The sequence below is a fragment of the Cololabis saira genome, chromosome 5 (genome assembly GCF_033807715.1).
Source record: "Cololabis saira isolate AMF1-May2022 chromosome 5, fColSai1.1, whole genome shotgun sequence".
Classification (NCBI taxonomy): domain Eukaryota; kingdom Metazoa; phylum Chordata; class Actinopteri; order Beloniformes; family Belonidae; genus Cololabis; species Cololabis saira.
The window spans coordinates 3969124-3983518 of NC_084591.1; the positions used below are offsets into that span (position 1 = coordinate 3969124).

Here is a 14395-nt window from a genome sequence, read left to right on the forward strand (position 1 = left end):
CACAACCCGGTGTGGGTTGAAGAAGACGGGCTGTCTGAGATATCTGCTGCCAAAAGAAAAAAGACTATTCTGCAAGAAGATGTGAGTAAATGCTGCTATAGCTTTTCCTTGATGGCAACATTTTAAGGGACTGTATTCAAAATATGTTCAATTTAAGACAAAGCCATTACAACCTCAGGAAGAGCATATACAGGAAATCAACAATCAGAACCAACACCAAACTGAGATGCTACAGTGGCAGCGGTGGATTTATGGAATAAATTAGATAGGGATTTGAAATTATGTAGAACCTTAACCTTATTTAAAAAAACATTGAAAAGAAGGATGATTTATTTATATCAAATTAATGAGTGGTGATGCTTGCTATGTTGAGTTGGGTATTTATTTAATTGGTGATTTGATTAGATTTTTTAAGGATGAAGGAAACATGTAGACTGCACCTTTATTTTTTAATTTTTTTTAATATTTCTTGAGGAATTTTTGTTATCCCCATGGGGGCAATTTGTTTTACTGGCAGTCTTTTCTCTTACTTCTTGCTTTTATTTCATTACTTTAATTAATCTTTTTGAGGGTAGGCAAATAATAAGCTTTGCTTACACCCTTTTCGGTCTAGATGTTATTTGTATATTGGAAACTTTTTTGTAATGTTTTCTTTGAACAGTGTATTTGTTTTCTTGTTGTCATTTTTATTCTTTTTTTTTGTGATGTCATGACCGAAATAAACTAAACTAAAAAAAAAAAAAAGGGGACAGGGGACCAAAGAGCGAGAGAATACCATGATGCTGTATTATTGCTAGACGGGTTATTGTCCCTCTACCTTTCCACATATCACAGTACGGTTTGATGCTCTGCCACTGGGATGAAACATGAGGAAAACCCTCCTCAGTTTTGACTCGCCTACATCCCTACATGCTACTAACTAGGGTACTGAACATCCACGTGTACGTGAGGTGTGATCTCTGATGGAAGCTAGGAGATATTGTAGGTTCCAGGCATCACTCCATCATCGACACCTTTAATACAAGAGTGTGTAGATTACTCCGACTAGAGCAACATCTCTGACATTCCAGCCAGGACGGTCAAGGAGAGACACGCTTCAGCGGACTTAATTGGCCTAATCCACCCTGAACCTTAGACATCAATGGAAACCTGGGAGACGAGCGCTGGAACAACCTTGTGGTTCCTGGAAGAAAAGCCCTGGAGTTCTGGGGGCTGTTGGTCAAGCTGCAGCTCAGGTTCACTGGGTTAAATACAAACATGATGATAAATAAGTGCTGTGTTAAGAGAAAAGGTCCTACTAACAACCGCATGGTCCAGAATCACGGACCGGACTGTGTGTCTACATTTAAGTCAGCACATTTCTGATGGTATTTGGGCAGCTGGGTCTGATTTCTCATCATCTCAGCCACTATTTTCTTGGCAACCTCAGAATAATTAGAAGCTTTGTGTTTAAGTTTTGCAGTATCCTGGTTCCTGTAAGTTGCGTCTCAAGGCATCCCCCCCTCCCACTGTCATTATTAGTCCCAGCAGTCGACTGAAACTGCTCTGTGACAGAGTGGGGGTATCTGCAGGCGTGTGTGTGTGTGTGTGTGTGTGTGCTGATCTCATCTTTGTAATGAGGTTATTAGTGGACAGGCAGGCAGGAGAAGAAAGCAGCTACCAAGCTTAAGATTGATAATCTGCTTGGTCCTAATCACCATCAACAGAGTCGGGAGCACCTGCTACTGCTGCTCACGGAGGAGACACGATGTGCAACGCTTTGCTCACTTGGAGATTCCCTGCACGGCAGTGACATCACGCCAAAGCGCAACGTGAATTTGACTTAAAAAAGATGAAAGGAAGAAGGAGAGAGAAAGATGGACTATAATAGATAAATGCACGGAGAGATGCATATTAGAGGCAGTTTGACAAACATAATATATACGTCTTCACATAAGACCTCTACTATATTATATGTGAGTGTGTGTGTGAAATATATTTTTATACATATACAGTATATATATATATATATATGTATATATATATATATATATATATATATATATATATATATATATATATATATATATATATATATATATATATATATATATATATATATATATACACACACACAGGACTGTCTCAGAAAATTAGAATATTGTGATTTTCTGTAATGCAATTAAAAAAACAAAAATGTCATACATTCTGGATTCATTACAAATCAACTGAAATATTGCAAGCCTTTTATTATTTTAATATTGCTGATTATGGCTTACAGTTTAAGATTAAGATTCCCAGAATATTCTAATTTTTTGAGATAGGATATTTGAGTTTTTTTAAACTGTAAGCCATGATCAGCAATATTAAAATAATAAAAGGCTTGCAAGAAAAATAACTTTATCACAATATTCTTTTCTGAGTCAGTCCTGTATATATAGAAATAATATATATATATATATATATATATATATATATATATATATATATATATATATATATATATATATATATATATATATATATATATATATATATATATATACATACATACATACATACATACATACATACATATGTGTATATGTCTGTGTGTGTTTATATATTATATAATTTATATAGAGAGACTTTAGTGACTGAATATAATAAATAATTACATTTAGCTGACACTTAAGCATAAACCAAATTTAAGTTGTATTACTTTACATAAAGGATGTACATTAATTTGATAAGTTGATACTGATGCTTGTGTGTTTTGTTTTTGTGGCTCCTAGTACTAAAAAGAATCTTTAAAGAAATAAATAAATACCATCACTGTGAAATACCGCGGGATCCTGTACTAACACCGCCGCGTACTGTAATATCCCACGCCGTTATGTCCCTGGTTAACACTACCAGGTCATTATGACTTGGGTTTTTCAAGATGTATGCAGCACCAACCGCATGTATTGACAGGAAAGGGAGGACTTTGAGGAAAACTCAGGTGAGGGGCTGCATGAAGACCGTAAAGTCTCTGCATCTGGCTCTCGTGTATCACTGACTGCGTTTCCATGCATCAATATCCCTTTTAAAACCCGAATATTGGCAATAACCCGAATTTGCACAGCCATGTAAACACCAATAACCCCTTTGAATAACCCGAATTTGCTCATATTCCGGTTTTTAAAAACCTGAATATGACCCCTGGGTTACTCTTTTTAAAACCCGAATATTCGGTCTTATAAACGCCAAACGGAATATCCCCATCAAACGGAACAGGAATTTGTTTTCTGCACATGCTCTGTTCACAAAGAATCCTGGTCTTTTGAGTCCAGGAAGTTCTTATAAACACGGAGAAAACAAGACCAGGAGGAGACTAATCACTTCATAAATGTAATGAAGGATATGAACATTTCTGCATTTGTAGACGGTAGAAAGTACCGGGATAGAAGATTTACAAGAAGGTGAGAGAAAAGTTGCGCAAAGCAGCATTTGTTTTGAATTTGGATACAGGAAGAAGAAGCAGAAATGACGGGAATTGCGTCATCACGTTCTCCGTGCGTCGCTGGTTTGATCCAGATATCCAGAATGATTAATTACCATGTAAACGGAATATTCCCAATGTTTCAGTAACCGGAATATTAGCAATAACCCGAATTTTGACTGCATGTAAAAATAAGTCACTGGGTTCAACCTTCTCTTTGGAACCAAGGACAACAGTGATGGAGTTTACTCCCGGGTGGCAGGAACTCCATTGTTAAGAGCTGGTCCACAACACTGGCTGATATCTACTCAGAGCTCATCCTCGCCAGTTTCACTTCTGTTACTACGTCCAAATGGGAAATAGGGGCTTTACCAGAATATCCCCCAGTTCCATTTTATCATCATACACACAAGAAGGCAGAGTCTCACCAAAAATGTCCCACTTTCATCTTGAAGCCCCTCACAGCTTTTTCAGTCATAGAAGGTTGAACTTGGTTTCCACCAGTCAGTCTTTCCACGTCTCAAAGACTCTTGACATGCTCTTTAATTCCCAGTCACGTTACCAATCGAGTGTAAAAAGGCAGTTGGTAATCTCTGTCCCCGAGCGTTTCAGAGGAGGAGGCTGCGGCTTCAACAGTGTCTAACGACACAAGGACCCAGACGCAGATCGTTAGTTTGCCAGGTACCATGTAAACACCATCTCCATCCAAAATGAAATGGGAATAAACACACACATCATTTTTCATTCATTCAGTTCAACTGAAAATAAAGGGTTTGAGTTTTGGTACCGACAACTGAGCGGAAGTATATCACACTTGAAGTAGCTTTCGTTGTGGAAAAATGTGACTAAATATCGTCGTCAACGAACCTTCATCACCTGAGGAAAACAAGAAGACACGCTACGAAAATGCTGGTCATGTGACGATATTGATGATTAAATATATAATGCAATATCGTAGAGGAATAAAAACAAGACAAAAATGTAGATTACAAAATAAAAACTCTGCTAAAATGTGTCTTCATTTTCGTTGACCAAAACGAGACGAAATGTTCTACCAAAGATTCTTAATGTCCATGTTTTCAGTAGTTTCTCTGGTTTAATGTCCATGTTTTCAGTAGTTTCTCTGGTTTAATGTCCATGTTTTCAGTAGTTTCTCTGGTTTAATGTCCATGTTTTCAGTAGTTTCTCTGGTTTAATGTCCATGTTTTCAGTAGTTTCTCTGGTTTAGTTCTGCTGGGTGACGTTAGTCCTCAATCCCAGTCGCTGCAGCAGGAATCAGATCCAGAATCAGCTGCAGAGTTAGAGGCTGATGCCGTTAACGCAGAGCTCTAGTTCACGTAAGTTAAAAACAAAGTTACATAGAGAAACACGGGATCTGCTCTGGGGCTGGAGAAGAAGAAGAGACCGTCTTTGGATACACTTTCCTACATAGACGTGGAAAAGAAAACCCAATGTGTTGGTGAAAAAGAAAAAGACGGGGAGAAATGCGGAAAAATAAGATAACCTTGTTTGAATTGTAAAATGGGTTTGGCTAAATACAATCTTTGACTAAAACTAGACTAAAATGGTCCTGGACAATTCTGACTAAAATAAGACTAAAATGCTCAGACTTTTAGTTGACTGAAACTTGACACGACTAAAAGGAGAATGAACGTGACTAATTCAAACTAAAATGATTGACCCAAAGACTAGACTGAAACTAAAACTGAAACAGGCTGACAAACACAACACTAATCACACCATCACTTCATTGTTACAGAGAACTTCATCTAGGACCGTGATTCCCAACCCCCGGTCCCCGGACCGGTACCGGTCCGTAGAGCCGTTACTACCGGGCCGTGGAATGGCTTGTGTTCCGATCATAATTAGGGCTGCAACGATTCGTCGACGTTTTTTTTCCCAATGGAGTGAGGCATCTCACTTCACTTCACCTCATACAATCTCTGCCGACAGCCGCGCTGCAGGACGTCGCAGCGCAGCCTTTTTTTTTTTTTTTTTTTTTTTGCGTCCCAGCGCGTCTGCTGCGTCTGTGGTCTGTGCCCAGATCTTTCTATGTGTGTGCCCCGTTAATATTATAGATCCATGTGTGTGCCAGACAGCGCTGCGGGGAGGACTCGGGCTTCACCTCCAGGTAGGAGTTGGAAATTGGGAATTAAAAGTTCCGTATTGAACCAATACGTCCGTCACTCATCTCCGTGCAGCAGTTTCTTGCACTGCAAGACGCTGCTCTCTGATTATGGCTCACAGTTTATGAAAACCCCAAATAAAAAATAAATTAGAGAATATTTTATGAAATCAATAAACAATTCCATCATCAAGATTATAACATAGGTTCAAAATATCATGCTTTGCATGTAATAAGACTAGGTAATATATTAGTTTCACCTTTTAAGTTGAATTATTGAAATAGATTAACTTTTACACCAAATTCTAGTTGAATTATTGAAGTAGATTAACTTTTACACCATATTCTAGTTGAATTATTGAAATAAGTTAACTTTTACACCATATTCTTCACCTGAAGCATTTTTTTGTCATATAATTTCATCCAAAACTTGTATAAATCGAAATGTGTTTCTTTGAGTGGCAGCTTGGCGGACAATAAGTTCTGGTACTCGACCGGACTGAACAGCGCCATGCACAGGTGCTGTATGCAGGTTAGGTACAGTCAGCTGCAGAGATGAGCGGACCTCAGCAAACCTCCATGAGCTGTTTCTTTACTGGTTGTTCGAGTAAAAGAAATGGTGATTAACAAGTGGAAAATCCTACCAAAAAGAAAAGCAAAAGCTTTAATCGCAAGCACGACATTATGTATATAAAATATGGATTTGTTGCAATTGGCGATTTGGAGGCGCCAAACCCACTATGTATTTTATGTGGAGAAACGCTCGGCAACAAAGCAATGAAGCCTTCCAAGCTTCAAAGACACTTAAATACAAAACATCCTTCTCTCAAAGACAAACCAGTGGATTTTTTCGAAAGGAAAAAACGTGAGTTAGATTTGCAGAAGCAAGTTTTAAAGGCCACAACATCAGCTAACGTCGCTGCAACGAGGGCTTCATATCTCGTCGCTCACCGGATTGCAAAAGCTAAAAAGCCCTTTACAATTGGAGATGAGCTAATACTGCCCGCTGCAAAAGACATCTGCCTCGAACTTTTGGGGGAAAAAGCAGCTGGCAAAGTGTCGCAGCGGTCTGGCAATTGAAATAGGCTGTTATTTTCGTAAAATGAGTCGCCACCTGTTGGTGGATAAATATATGCACCTGAAACCATTGTAAAGTTAGTAAAACAATGATAGCCTGCATTTTAAAATGCATTGTTTTTTTCTAAAATGTTTATTAAAATTGACATAAATTGTCAACCGGTCCCTGAGCTTTTTTTTATACTTCTGCTGGTCCTCGGCACAAAAAAGGTTGGGAACCCCTGATCTAGGACACAACCGTACAACGTCAGGAGTTCTTGATAAGAAATATTGACCCCCCCTGGTTAAAGAAGAAAAGATGAACACTGTATGACAGTTATTATTATTATTATTATTATTATTATTATTATTATTATTATTATTATTATTATTATTATTATTATTATTATTATATAGCAGACACCGCAGCTCTTACAGAACCAGTCTCAGGTTCACTCTGAAGAAGAAATGCTGCACGTTTATTCTTCACCTACAGTTCAGACACCTTATATAAGTGAGGTTGACATCATATCGACAGGGAGCTTATTCATAAATGATGATGAGTAATGAGTTTCTATGCAGAGAGGATTCTGGTAACACATTTAAACGGTTGTTCAACACTTGAATTGTCTCCTGAATTAGTAACTTGGCACCAGAGGTGTCTTCAGTATTCACATTCATTACTCAGGTAGAAGTATAGATACTAGTGTTAAAAAATACTCCTGTACAAGTTGAAGTATCAACTCAAGTTTTTTACTCAAGTAAAAGTATAAAAGTACTGGTTTCAAAAGTACTTAAAGTATAAAAGTAAAAGTAATGTAAGGGGGAAAAAGCCATTAAGGACAAAAGCCATTGAAAATGAATGTATCTTAGTATAATGTAAATATATTAAAGAAGCATATATGTGTACTATTGAGCATTAACATGTGTTTCAGAGAGCAGGAGATATGATGACTAGTTCCTATAAGTATTGTAATGTAATGTGTAAAAAGTCAAACTTCATGTTCATGTTATCATTTATCCTAACCTTTATTGGAATGTACATCCAAGTTTAGTTGCAGGAATCTGAGGGAACGGATGTAAGAACAAAACTGGACAAGAACATCTGAAACAACCACAACCAAATTCACTCTATCCGGATGGAGCAATTTAACTGGATAGTTTTTATTTAAAGGCCCAAATGAAATAGAATAACGAGGCTGTTTTTAAAATGTAAGGAGTAAAAAGTACAGATAATTGTGTGAAAATGTAAAGAGTAAAAGTAAAAAGTCGTCTGAAAAATAATTACTCCAGTGAAGTATAGATAACCAAAATTTCTACTTAAGTAAGGTAACAAAGTATTTGTACTTTGTTACTTGACACCTCTGAGTCTTATGTTCTCCCCGCAGTTGTGTGGGTCCAGAATAAAAACATAAAAAATGCACGTTCAATTGTAAGTCGCTAAGTTGCTGCAAAAGTAATTCTGATCTAGTCTGTCAAGTTGATGTTGGAGTGATGCTGCAAACATCCTCTAAAACCGGGACTGAAATGTTTCACACAGACACAGCGAGAGAGGTTGGTGTTATCAATCACTCCGGTAACTCAATGACCTGCAAACCTCCCCGTACCTGAGAGGCGAGAGCCGGGAATCAGCGGTGACACCAGCTCACCGGTGACACGGCTCCACCAAAGTCCAGAAACCAACACTGCACACAGAGCCGGACCTACTCATGAACAATCCTGGTTTATGCTTTCACGTTAAAACCAAACCAAACGTCCCGGAGAGCTGTCCACCTTTAGCTCCACCGTAGCCCGACGTGCACCTCTACAGAAATGTGAATTTCTGGGTCAGAAACAACCGTGATTGGTCCTCTCGAGAGCAATGTGGTGTTAGTTCTTGCTATTTCTCAGGAAGAGACATTGAAATGTTCTGTTGCTCAACATTTATCAGCTCCAACTCACCTAAAATCTGCTTTAGTTGCTTCAGTTCCATTTCTAAACTACATAAAGAAAGAAAACAAACGGAAACTGGTCCTGCCAGCTACAGAATTTATCTGCACTCGATTGCTGTTCCTCCGGAAGACCCGAATGTCTGGCACAGTAAAATTGAAATTGAATTGCAAGAACTGAATTTGAATTGTGAGAACTGAATGTAGATTCAGTTTTTCAATGCAATGATTCAAATTAAACAATACAAATTCAAATTATGTGATTCAGATTCAATTTTTTCATGCAATTATTCAAGTTGAGCAATTCAAATTCAAATATAAATTATTCAAATTCAGTTTCTAGTGGCACATATTTCTGCCCATATGTTTACACGACCCCTGAACTTGTTGAGATATGAACAGAAACTGTATAATGGAAACTGGTCAGTTTTGGAACATGTTTTCATGCCTGCATGAGGTGATTCAAAAGCAAATATTTCACAATACTTTTAAATCTTCGGGTGACACGAAGCACCAAGGTCATGATCATCATCTCCTGCTCCACCGTCGCGGTGCAGCAGGTCAAATAGCGGATTAATTGTCTTGTATAATGCAAATCAAAACGTTTGCGTCCCGTCCTAAATCCTAAATACGCCGCTCCTCTGTGATATTGCACACAATGTCCTCCCAGAAATACTTCAGACGTGTCTCGCTCTTCCAGTAAGGGACGTGCCTGACAATTTCTGTCAAAGTCTGAGTAAAAGTAGCGACAGCTCGAGTGGCTGCAGAACTAGAAATCAACCTGCCAAAATTACAGAGGTTCTGTTGGAGATAATAATAATAATAATAATAATAATAATAATGAATTTAATTTATAATGCACTTTCCATTTGGTGAATCTCAAAGTTCTACATAAAAAAGGTAAAAAGAGTAATATAAAAAAAAAAAAAAAAAAAAACACGTCTCTGGTGCTTAACGACACATAATGGAACCACGGATCATTTCATAAAGTGAATTTTATCAACGTTCTGCAGAAACAGCAGCTTAGTTCTCAGATTGTAGCAACAACTGTGGTCTTTAGATGTAACTGCAGCTACTGAGGACACGTGACGGCGGCGTGCTGCTTACCCTTCTTGTTTTTCTCATCTTTTTTACCTGAAAAACAAAAAGACAGCTGTTAGACACATACAGAGGGAAATTATGAATCATTCTTTGAAGTTTAATAAGTTAAATATTCACTGCATGCATTTATTTTACCTACAACGGGAATGACAATTCCCTGCTCTGATGTTTATTCAGTCCAACCATCACTGGTCTCCAGAGGTGGTAGTAACAAGTTACATTTACTCCGTTACATTTACTTGAGTAAGTTTTGGGAAATCTTGTACTTTTAGGAGTAGTTTTGGATCACTATTCTTTTTACTTTTACTTGAGTAGATTTGTGAAGAAGAAACTGTTCCTCTTACTCCGCTACATTAGGCTACGTTGAGCTGTTACTTTTCTTTTATCCCTTTTATCCACGTACGTGTCAATCTCATGACATCACTGAGTGATTATTTGGGAAAAATGTTTGTTTTTGCATGTTTTGTCACATTTACACAGACTCAAACACACACAGAGTTTCTATGAGTTCATGTTTGTTCTAGTTCTGCCTGGTTAAAAAAGAAAAGTACAAAGGCTGGACATTTTGTGTTACTTGTATGTATTTGTATTTGTAATGTATTTTTTTATTCTGTTATTATTTTATTCATTTTATTATTTATTAAAGTACTTGAATTTACTTTAAGATTATTTTACGTAATTTAAGCTATTTTTTATTAATTTTTATTTATTTTATTGATTTAATTTGCCTGAAGATGATTATTTTGTACTTTTGTCTGTTTGAATGGTTGTGTTAAAAAAATAAATCAGACGTTAATCAACAGTTATTCAGTACTTGAGTAGTTTTTTCACCAAGTACTTTTTTACTTTTACTCAAGTAATTATTTGGATGACTACTTTTTACTTGTACTTGAGTCCTATTATTCTGAAGTAACAGTACTTTTACTTGAGTACAATTTTTGGCTCCTCTACCCAGCTCTGCTGGTGTCCCTGCGGCTGCACTCAGGCCCGTACCTTCTGCCGTATTGTGTTTCTTCAGCCCTGTTTTGACCCGGTTTCCACCCTGAATGAACCCATCACCAGCAGACGCCCTTAAGTACAGGTGTAAACACACTCGTAAGGTCCAGGCCACCTCTGGCTGAGGTGTGAGGGATTGTCCACAAATGAGTCCTGGGTGTGTTAATGTCTGTATGTCAGGCCGTCCACGTGTGACCAGATCACCAAGGATTTTAAAACCACATGCATATAAGCTTAAATCATCTACTAGTTTTGATAGCAAGGCGTACAATATTGTTACATTGGAAATCTGCTGGAGGTCCCTCATTTTCTATGTGGCTTAAGGATATGATGTCTTTTCTGAAACTTGAAAAAATCAGGTACTCTAGTCGTGGAAGTACTGAAAGGTTCTATCAAAGATGGCAATATTTCATATCTCATGTTTCAAACTTAAAAGTGTTACCCACTTAGAGGTGCCTGTTAGTGCATGGCATTCATTCAGGTGTTTTCATATACTTTTTCTTTCCTTTTTGCAATTTTATTTATGTGTGGGTGTGTATTTGCATTATGGTGTTTAGAGTAATAGTTTAGTGAGCTGTTTTCTTTTTTTTAATTTTATTTACTTTTTTTTTAAATGTATTTCTTTTTTTATTTCTTTTCTTTTCATTTATTTATTTTCTATTCTTTTTTTTGCGTAATTAATTCTTATCCATTTTTATATATATTTTTATTTTTTTATGTTTCTATGTTGGAGGGGTTAAAAAAAAAAAAGGGAACAAATCTTTGACTTGTGATTTTCTTTCTTCAAAATAGTTATAAAGATGTATGTACCATTGTTAATTTGGCTATGGATCTCAATAAAAAAATATATTAAAAAAAAAAAAAAAAAAAAATCATCTACTAGTTTATTTGCTGAAATGGCAGGGGACACATGGGGACAAATGTTACCGCCAGGTGTGAACTAAACAGACCTAAACCAACAACGAAGCATCGGAAAGATGTTTTATCCAAGAGCTTCTGTCCACTTTTAAAGCGGTTTTTCAGCGGGACGCTGGACACGAAAGACTCCTTGTAATTAGAGTAAGACCTTGTAAATGTTGCCAAAGCCAGTCACGTGTGTGTGTGTGTGTGTGTGTGTGTGTGTGTGTGTGTGTGTGTGTGTGTGTGTGTGTGTGTGTGTGTGTGTGCTGTTTAAATAACGTTCATTGTAGTCCATTAGAAGTAGATGTACTTTGTGTGACCAACTGGGTTGAAACAACGAAGCCTGATGAACTGCAGCTATCTGAACTTACTCTTTTTGTCCTTTTTTTCTTGTTTTTTCTTCTCCTTCTTCTCTTTTTTTTCCTCATCATCATCGTCGTCCCCGGCGCCGAGCAGCGTGTAGATGATTCCGCTCTGAGAGTTCACCCCCACGGCCGTCACCACCATCTTAGCGGAGCCCTCCATCACGTGAGTGCCTGAGACGGAGAGGTGGATGAGGAACGATGCCGGTACCAGCTGCGCTCAGAAAGTCCTACAGTTTGACTTGACAAAAATCATTCTGTAATCCTACTTTAACGTGTCAATGCTGGTGGCACGGTTGCTGTGGTAACGCTGATGCAAGTTGTTAGTGTGCACAATTTTATACATTTATAATGTTTCAAAATAGTCACACTTTCCTTTTGCCTTTATTTTGTTCAATATTTACACAGTGCGAAAAGCTTCAGACACAAAGTTACCTGGGGAGTTTGACGTTAAAAAGAATCACCACGGAGACGCTTGTGGCTCTGGTCTATAGATCTGGGGCCGGATTCACAAAACATTCTTAAGAAAAAAAATCTTCTTAAGTGTCATTTTTTTCTTAAGTTCAGTCTTAAGAAGAAAAAGGAGAAGAAGTCATATTCTCCAAAAAAGTAAGTATTTTATCAACTTTCTTCTTAAGTTTCTTCTTAAGAAAAAACTTAAGAATAAATGGTATTCTTGAAATAAAAGTTCTCAAATTTGTTCTTGACTTTTTTCTTAACTTTAAGACAACCTTGACCTGTCTTAAGATTTCTTCTGTGAAAAGGTAAAACTCTAATATCACCTTTTTCGCACATTAATCTCATCCACCATAACCTTGAAAAGTTCCTGCATCTCTTTTTCTCATTCTCCATGTTTAGTGAGTGACTGACGGTTAAGACCAAACTACCTATAAATGTTGTTTGTTGGCGCCTGCAATGCAATGACATATTTTAAGAAGTTCTTAAGTAGGAAAAATAAGAAATTCTTAAGAAATGACAGTTCTTAAGACGGTTCTTAAGAAAATATTGAGGAATTGCACTTAAGAACTTTCTTATGAACTTCTTAATTTTAGATCTTAAGACATTTCTTAAGATCGTTCTTAAGAACATTTTGGTGAATCCGGCCCCTGGTCTGTAGATCTAGTTGAGCTAAGGACTTCTCTTATAATGTATAAGGCACACAACAACCTACTTCCTTACTGCATTCAGGAAATGTTTTCACCCAGAGAAAAAGTCGGTATGAACTCGGGGGAACTTGTATGTTTAAAAAAAATAAAGGTAAGGACAAACTTTAGAAGTAGATGTGTTTCTGTTAAAGGGGTAAACTTGTGGAATAGTCTCTGTGATGAGCTAAAAATGTGTAGTTCTATCCGCAAGTTCAAAAAAATGTTTAAACTTAGGGCAATGGATAAATATAAACTATGACCAAGAGCAGCTTCTCCTGTAAATCCTCTATATCACATGTTTTTGTTGTAATTGATCTCTGTAATACCTTTTATTTTGATTTGTTTGGATGTGATGTAAAAAAGGGTAGGCATCATATAAGCTACGGCTTCAGTCTACACCTTTTTTGGTTCATTTATTTATATATCCAGCTTTACTGTGGTGCATGTTTTGATTGACTAATGGACCAAATAAAAACTAACTAACTGGTCCAAATGAGACTCTTTTACCGACGTCTAACCCGTCTAAATATACAGATTCTGTTATTCGTTTGATAATCAAACTGGATTAAAGTCAGAAAATAGGTTTCATTATCAGTTTGAGTGTGTAAAACCAGAAAGAGGATCCAGTTTAAAACGTGTTAGGACCACATAAGAGCATCAGCCTGAGGCCGGGCGGAGCGTAAAGGGTTAATAATAACACACGACCTCCAGCTCCAACTGTCTGCTAACTACTGACACGTGCAGCAGAGGTCACGCTGAACTCGGCAGTAATTGGATGTGAATGGAGCAGAGTTATGCACCTGACAGCAACATGGGGTCTTTTTCGAGGGTCTTCTTGACATGATCCGACTCTCCAGTCAAAGAGCTTTCATCAATCTTCAGATCGTTGCCCTGGATTAGGATGCCATCGGCAGGAAGAAGGTCACCTGCAACAGAGACACGGAGGTAATGACTTCACGCCCTCATCACTGCTTCATCTGTCCATCCACTTGAGGAGAAAGATGCAGATAGAGGAGAAAGTTAATCACCTGATTAAAAAAAAGTCACATTGTCATTGTGTTTACTTTTTAAGATATTGAAAATGTAGTGGATCAATAAACTGCGAGCTGCCAAGTTTCAACATCGTAATTTACGGTGAAATGATCTGATTGTGTGTTTAAATGAAAATATCTAGAGAAGACAGCTAAGTTTAATTATAAAGCACATTTCAGAGGTGCTTTACATAGGCAAATAAATCCATTAAAGGAACATTAAATTAAAAACGAAAGATAACTGAAACGCTAAATAGATCCGCAGGAGTAATTTGTGCCACTTGAAAATTAAACCAAGCAAAGAAAACA

General features: G+C 37.3%; 1 protein-coding gene across 3 annotated transcripts in view; it reads right to left on the reverse strand.

The window, feature by feature from the left end:
• LOC133443687 (plasma membrane calcium-transporting ATPase 1-like) overlaps positions 1-14395 on the reverse strand; it is a 76735-nt gene that overhangs the window by 24174 nt on the left and 38166 nt on the right. For all 3 annotated transcript variants that reach the window (XM_061720827.1, XM_061720825.1, XM_061720826.1), the window contains 3 exons: positions 13856-13981; positions 11920-12084; positions 9659-9685 (listed from right to left, as the gene is read on the reverse strand). In XM_061720827.1, coding sequence (XP_061576811.1) covers positions 9659-9685; positions 11920-12084; positions 13856-13981 — 318 coding nt within the window. The remainder of the gene's footprint in view (positions 1-9658; positions 9686-11919; positions 12085-13855; positions 13982-14395) is intronic.